The 8,073-nt window shown below is 44.4% G+C and overlaps 1 protein-coding gene across 1 annotated transcript in view; it reads right to left on the reverse strand.

The window, feature by feature from the left end:
• KIAA1549 (KIAA1549 ortholog) overlaps positions 1-8,073 on the reverse strand; it is a 124,700-nt gene that overhangs the window by 49,332 nt on the left and 67,295 nt on the right. Inside the window, exons 9-10 of the mRNA XM_010854932.1 lie at positions 7,272-7,449; positions 4,086-4,270 (exon numbers count right to left, since the gene is read on the reverse strand). Of these exons, the coding sequence (XP_010853234.1) occupies positions 4,086-4,270; positions 7,272-7,449 (363 nt within the window). The remainder of the gene's footprint in view (positions 1-4,085; positions 4,271-7,271; positions 7,450-8,073) is intronic.

Genomic DNA, 8,073 nt, shown 5'->3' on the forward strand with positions numbered 1-8,073 from the left:
TGCAGAGAAAGGATGAGATGAACTCTGTTCAGATGGAAGAAACTCTTCCTGCTTCACTTCAACCCGCTGATCACACTGCCCTCTTTAGGGACTGTTTCAAACATCAGTGTGTCCAGGGGATTCCCTGGAGGCCCCATGGTTAAGAATCTGCCTTCCAATGCAGGGGACATGGGTTCGATCCTTGGTCAGGGAACTAAGATCCCCTATGCTCGGGGTGACTAAGCCCATGCAGCACTGTAACTACTAAGCCCATGAGCTCTAGAGCCTGGGTACCACAACAGGAGAAGCTCCCACTGGAACTAGAGAAAGCCTGGGAGCCACAACAAAGAGCCCACGCACACACCAAAAGACCCAATGCAACTAAATTTAAAAACAAAAACAAATCAATATGTCCAAGCTACTCTCCCCGCTGAGAACCCCTCAGTGCTCCCTCAAGCTGACAGCATCACCTCCAACCCTTGACACGTCCCATAAACCCTCCGAGCCTGGCTCCTGCCTACACTTGTCACCTCGGTGTTGGCTGTACCCTTCGTTCCATTCACCTTCGCCCCATCCTTCCTGCCGTCCACACCTGCCCTACCCCACCGCCTGGGCCCACTTCTTCTGGCTTCCCCTCCTCAACCTCCAAGCTTCAGCCCCTTATCTGAGCTGCCACAGAGCCCTGGACAGACATGCTGCTGTGTGTCAGTTTTGAGCCACTTCCTCCCTCACGAAAGCCCTCGAAGGCAGGATGGTTTAGGTGGTTTAGTCGCTAAGTCGTGTCCAACTCTTGCAACCCCGTTGATTGTACCCTGCCAGGCTCCTCTGTCCATGGAATTTTCCAGGCAAGGATACTGGAGTGGATTGCCATTTCCTTCTTCAGGGGATCTTCCTGACCCAGGAATCGAACCCAGGTCTCCTGCATTGCAGGTAGATGCTTTACCGACTGAGCTACAAGGGAAGCCCCTTGAAGGCTGGGACCACATGTTATCTGTGCTTGTCACCCAGCCCGACCTTGCTTGGCTGAGAGCAAAGGCTCGGCATTTGGTGAATGAACACGTGGCATCTGAGGCAGCCCCATCCAGCTGCCCACGGTGCCCATGAGCCAGGAACCAGGTCCCAGGCCAACCATGGGGTATGGACTGTCCCCATCAGAGGGAACAAGTTTTCACCAAGCAGGCAACATCTAAGCCAATGGCATTCATGTCTTTAAATAGAACCTCAACAGGGCGAGGCGGGTCCAAGCTATAATTTTACTGGTAGCAGTAAAAAGTGATGCCTTTGGGCTACAGATTAAAGAGAATACAGATAAAAAGAAAGACATGCATTAGGGTTTTTGTTTTTTTATCATTCAAAATTTTAAAAGACTCTGCCTCAAAATAGGACTGAATGGCTTCTCTCTCTTATCATATTTCAAAACTAATCTACTCCCAGACAATAGGAAGAGGTTTCCTTCTGGTTACAAGAAGAAAGGGGTGTGGATTTGGGGTCAGCAGATTTATTGTTTCCAGATGTTTGCAGCTCTGGGATTTGCTAAAAGATTTCAGAGAATAGCAGTGAAGCAGCATCAGGGGGCGGGGTGAGCAGAGCAGAGAGAGAAAACAGAGCCACACAAGAAGGAAAAAGAGCCTCTGCTCTTTTGAGTCACGGGGAAGACAGCATCTTTGCAAAGTGCCCTGAAGAATAGGCTAGAGGCACTTTACTATTGTCAGATAATCTTAGAAGAAACACTTATGAAGCAGAGATGCTTGTTTTTGAACTAAATGGATATCATCATTTTCTTATTAAAAAAACATGACAAGATCCAAATGACGGGCTCTTATGCCAGCAAAACAAAGACCCTGCTATGCTCCTAACCAAGTCAAGGACACCTGTTCTCTTGGGGAATCCTTGGTACAAAAAACCCTTCCTGAAAAGATGCTGTAAAAGTGAATACGCCAATCCATGCAGCACCTGCAGAAGAATACAACTCCAAAGGCGCAAAGTTCTATTGGAAACTGCTTATTTGAGGTATAGCAGCATCAGTGGTTAGAATATTTCGGAACAGTCCATTGTGAACTTCAGGGATGTAGTTCTCTTGACAGTTTACTGAAGTGAGAGACAATGGATGGGTTTCCACAGGAGTGTTTATGTGAGGAAGCACAGCACAGTACAGACCCAAATACAGAACCATCCACACTGCGAAATCTCTCTGTAACAGTGCTCTTTCACCAGAGCCCGAAACATTTCCAAACCAATTGCTGATGTCATCATGGTGAAAGTTACATGATGAATCATCAAGGACTCTACCCCCCAGGTTTTTTCCATGCTATTCACCAGTCTGACAACAAAACAACCTTAGCCGACTATGTCAATAATAAATGAAGATGGGTAATAAATATAACCTTAATGTATAAACTGCTTCCAAAATGCTGGATAACCATAAGCTTGCAATTTAATCAAGAGTTTGCATTTCTTAGTTAAATCATAAGAAGAATGCTCTTCATTTACTTTTACAAGCAAAATGAATTTTAAATACTTTTTTCATCCATCAGAACTTCCCTGATGGTCTAGTGATTAAGACTCCACACTTTCGATGCAGGGAATGTGGGTTCAATCCCTGGTCTGGGAATTAAGATCCCATATGCTGCACAGTGTGGCCAAAGAAACAACCCCCAAAATGGCTTTAAATAGTGCTGAATTAATTTGGGCTTCCCTGGTGGCTCAGCAGGTAAAGAATCCACCTACAGTGCAGGAGACCTGGGTTTGATCCCTGTGTTGGGAAGATCCCCTGGAAAAGGGAAAGACTACCCACTCCAGTATTCTGGCCTAGACTGTATAGTCCATGGGGTTGCAAAGAGCTGGACGTGACTTTCACCTTCACTTTTTTCATCCATCAGGTCTAGGTTTATTATATACAGGATTTTTTATACCCAGAAAATCAGAGTAAAATTAGAAGGCTAATAGGGTGATCCTTTATTTCCTGTTCCTCTGCCTCTTGCTTGCTTTTTCTCACCAAACTCTTAGAGTCCATTGAGTCCTCTAAATGTGTGACCCATAGTGGATACATGTTATCAGAGCCAGCAACCACCACTTCTCATGCCCTGGGTGAGGCTACAGGTGTGCTGAGCTCAGGGTTTGCACCTAACCAGCTCTTCTCTTACTTGGCATGTTCATGCTTCACCGGAGGAGCCAGATACTGACCAAGATGCTGTGTCTTTGCTCTGAAACTTATATGTGACAAATACTGCAGACACTGTTGAAACATAAGCATGAGAAGGGAACTGCTATTATAAAAACTAAAATCTGCTATTATAAATTTCCAAGGAATGCCTTGGAAAGACATGGAAAAGGAGCTGCTAATAAAAGAAAGAAAGAAACTGCTGGCGAATCAGGTGTAAGTTAATTAACTCTAAAAGACTGCAGAGTAGGGCTGGGTAGGGGGGATGTGGAAAAAAAAAAATAGAAAATTTTGTACTCAGGTTGTTTTGTTCTTCCCTAAAGTATCCCAATCTGGAAACTGCAGCTGATGCATTTTATGTGTTGTTAACAAGAAAGACCACACAGAATTCCTTCTGGTTGACTAGTACTCCAAATTTTTTTTGAAGATTGTCAAATAAAGACTCATTATGTACATACACACACACACACATATATAAAGTCAAAATGAAAAAGGCACATAAATGATTAAGTGCTCTTGATCAAGGTGGGTAAGTAAGCTTGCAATAAGGTAGACAGAAAATAAAGGAGCCGCCCGGCAGGGCTGTAGATCAAAGAAAAGCTTCCTTGGTTCTTGTTCTCTGAATGTGTCCAGGGTTAAAATAGATCGGAATTCATGTACAGAATGGATATGATTTTGTAACTGAATATCTCAAAAATAAAATTACAGTGGAACTCAGAGCCCACAGCATTGCTGAGCCTTTACACAGCTTCTTTGGGCAGGTATTGAACACTACAGAAGACCTGGGTCTCAGCAAACAAGCATGGAAGTAAAGGGACACCACCACTTGGGCCAGATTTCCTGACCAGCTCCTCTCCCTGTCCTTCAATACCAGGAATCTGAGCTCCCCCCATCCCAGCCCACAAGACGCTCATACGAACGTGGGGGTGGGGGGGCCGCCCCTTACCTTCTGACGCTGCTGAACGCTGGCCACGGTGTCGGGCTGAAAGTCCAGCTTGTCCGTGCGGCAGAGCTTCCAGTACAGGATGATGACGATCACCAGCACCACCAGCGCCGGCACGACCACGCCCACGATGACCCAGAGGTTGCTGCTCTGGGCCTCGGGGGACGGCCTCTTCACCCTGTCCACAGCTGCACACGAGAAAGCAAGGTCTCCCAGTGAGTCCTCTGCACTCCTTTACTGGGCAGTGAACGCCCCCTCTACTAGCAGAAACCCTCCCACGTCATTTCAGCTCAAGACAACTGGGGAGGGATGATGACCCCCTGAAGACAAAAAACGGGACGCAGTAAACACAACCCAGGATGTTCCAGCTACAACACAGCAAGGACCACAGTGACATACGTGACACGTCTAAAGGAAAATTCAACGGCCAAGTGAGGTTGATTCCAGGTCTCCTGATATCCAGTTTATTCTCCTGATGTCCAGCTTATTCTACCAGGTCCCTCCCTAAATTCTCACTGCAGGAAGATTTCTAATCCTCACCAAAAATCAGAAATCACAGGAAGGGGTCTGTGAGCACTGTCTTCATCTGTGTCTCTCTCTAAGCCCTTGAAATAGGACTTTGCAATTGAAACTGCTTTACTTAAGGTACAGTTGTCAATTTTACAATTACATTAAAATATTTAAGATTTTTTTTTTAATGTGGATCATCTTTAAAGTCTTTATTGAATTTGTTACAATATTGCTTCTGTTCTATGTTTTGGCTTGTTGGCATGTGGGATCTTAGGTCCCCAACCAGGGATCAAGCTCACACTCTCTGCACTGGAAAGTAAAGTCTTAACCACTGGGCTGTCAAGGAAGTCCCCTCAACTAACATTCTGAATCCTCCACCCTCCGCCCCTCTACCTCCCACCGCACCGCCCGCCTCCATCTTCCATGGCCTTGCACGATCATGCTGCCATTACTCTGTCCTCCTCAACTTCCTTCACGGGCTCCTCCCCCTAACCCAGCCCCCCAGCACTGGGTCCTCATGCTCTTCATTTTGTATTCCTCCTCTTGCAAGATTCAGCTCTTCTTAAAAGCTCAACTCTTTTCGGTCCTTTTAAAGCTCAGGTTCCAATTACCAGGCTCTGGAAACCAAAACACCCCCTCCCCTCTGCCCAGCTCCCTCATCCATTACGGTCACTTCACAACAACCTCTCCATGACGATGGTGGAACCCCCTTGTCTAAGTTCTTTTGTCCTTGGATGTCTTTGTCTTATAAACAGTACTGTGCTATTCTTTCATGATGCATGTTATTACATAAATGTATCATCTTGATACACAATACCACTTCGCTCATTAATATGGTCATGACTATGCTTTGTCTGTTCAAACACAACCTCAGTCTTCCTGGGCAGGGACTAAGTTTTATACTTTTTTCATATCCTGTAATGGTTAACACATGCTAGGGGATCAGAATGTTTTCACTCGAAAATGTAACAATAAAAAAAGATGCTTAGTGCTGGTTTAAGTCTGGATTTAGGCCCCTGAGTGACCAGGGAGGGGAGGAAGCCCTCTAAAGCACGTGCACTCTGAAAGAAGCACAAATTACAAAGCAAAGACTGCAGGAAATGGGGAAAGTGACAGGGTGTTAATATTTTGCATCTTTTAGTTTTCCATGAATATAGTTTGTACATGTAGTTTATTTTGCATGAAAACAACTGACAATACTGGAGTTACACAACCAAACTGAGGAGCTGGGACAACTAGAGACTCTTCTTAGTTCTAACCTAGTAAAACCCTGTGACTCATCAAAATGAGGGCCTGACACGGGGTCCACAGCTGTTTTGGGGGCTGGCTCTAGTCTTGGCTGAGGCTTCCAATCCCAGGACTGCTACCCCTGTGGTCTTCAGCACAAAAATGAGCCAAAGAGAGGTGCAAGAGCAGATGGAAGTAGCCTTGAAAAGTGCCCAGAGCCTACTGCAATGCATCGTTTCTAAAAAAGTGAGTGCTCAGCTGGAGTGGGGCACCCATCCAACAGTTAGAAATACCGTCTATGAAGAAATGCAAGTAAGTGTTTCATTATTTTTTCTGGCTGCTTTGAAACAGAACACACCAATATATAATCATCTCTCAAATATACAAACACAAACCACCAGTGGTTAATTGCTTCAACTCTCCCATGATCACCTATAAAATGGAGCAAGTGTGCCCGCTGGCCCTCATCTTTGTTAGTTTCCAAGGACAGCTCTTTTTACAAAGAACATTCTATTATTGAGGATCATTTCAAAGCTGTCATTTTTTAAGAACTGCCTTCATCGCTGAAATTTGGGGGGAGACTTTCAACACTCTGATGCTAAATTCCTTCTAAACATTTAGTTATCCCTTTACTGTTGGGAGGAAATATCTCTGGGCTCTTATGAGGATTGCTCCTAGAAATATAAAGGAAAAACACCCACATTAAAATAGTAGTCTGATTCAGAAAGTCATATTTAGAAAAACATACTCTTTCATGTCTCTCCTTTTCTTACTTTTAAATAACCAAAATCTGTGAGTGGGGGGAAAAAAGGCATTGAGAATAGCCATCGTAGTGGAGGCGGGGGGGCAGCAGGAGCCTAGACTCTTCCAGCAATAATAAAGAGATATCAAAACACCCCTAAATTATGAGTGGTGTTAAGGACAGGGTGGGAGAGAAACAGGATTGAAAAGGGTAAGGATCAAGGACTTCTTTGTGTTATAAGACCCAGGAGGAAGCCAATAAATTCAGAAGGTACCTCCCAGCTTCCTGTTTGACTCACTGTCCCCACCCCAACATTCAAAATGTGACATATAAGATTTTGGAATAAATACAGGGAAAACACATTATTTTACCTAGGATAAATTTTTTTTTAGTACAGGAAGAAGGGAAAAATATTAAAGTTAACTTAAGCTACTAAAACTCACTACAACACTATGAATATAAAATGCTGGGTAAGAAAATGAACAGTGAATGCTACAACTACATGCAACTGAAATAAAGAAGGTCCTGGCAAATTAATTTTAATGACTGGCCTCTTATATAAGTGACACCTAATAATAAAGGTATAAGACATAAATCTACTATGCACACATAAGAAAGCTTTAAATTCAGAGATTATCATCAGAGAAAGACTGGCTTTTGACCCCAGCTCAGCACAGATGACTATGAGAGGCCAAGCCTCACGCACTCACGCTGGGCAACAGCGCCTTGAATTCGGTAACCCAAGATGATGGCTGCTCTCTGGATGTCTATCTTGTTAATCAGATCTGAAGACTTGACTGCACTGAGTCTCTCTCCATCTTGATCCTCCACAAAGTAGATGAGCTGCACAGGATTGTCATCTCCCTCGAGCCTTGACACATTTACCACCTGAAAGATAACAGAAACCATTAGCATTTTAGAAGCTCACATTTCCAGATGCCCTTTCTTGGGAGCACTCAACCTTGACTGTGTTACCCAGGATTTATTCCTCCTATCCTCCTAATAAGGTCATTACACCACTCCAGATCCCAGAATCCCCAAGACGCTCTCTTGATGAGAAGAAAAACAGTTAAAATGAAAGCTCCTCTCTGCAGAATAACAAGTGTGCTTTGTTTTGCTCAAAGTCTTCTTTGAGATAAAACAGCAAGGAGGGCACATAGAATACACCAAGTCCAGTCTAGAACTGCTATCAACCAGCTCCAACAGGTCACGGGAGAGTGCTGTTGTCCTCCCAACACCCCTGGTTCTCTGAAACTATTAGTGGTTCTAGCCAATCCTTTCTCAAATCTACTAGCATTTTCTCCCTGTTCTTCTAGGGCAGAGTTTCTCAACCTTGGCACCATTGCCATTTTTGATCCAGATAATTCTTTGATGTGGGACTACCCCAAGTATCATAGGATGTTTAGCAGCATCTCTGCCCTCAACTCACTAAAGGCTGGTAGCAAAAGCCATGTCCTTCCTCACCAGCTGCGAAAACCAAAAATGTTTCCAAACATTGCCAAATGTACCCTG

The sequence above is a fragment of the Bison bison genome, unplaced genomic scaffold (assembly GCF_000754665.1).
Source record: "Bison bison bison isolate TAMUID 2011002044 unplaced genomic scaffold, Bison_UMD1.0 scf7180017864352, whole genome shotgun sequence".
Classification (NCBI taxonomy): domain Eukaryota; kingdom Metazoa; phylum Chordata; class Mammalia; order Artiodactyla; family Bovidae; genus Bison; species Bison bison.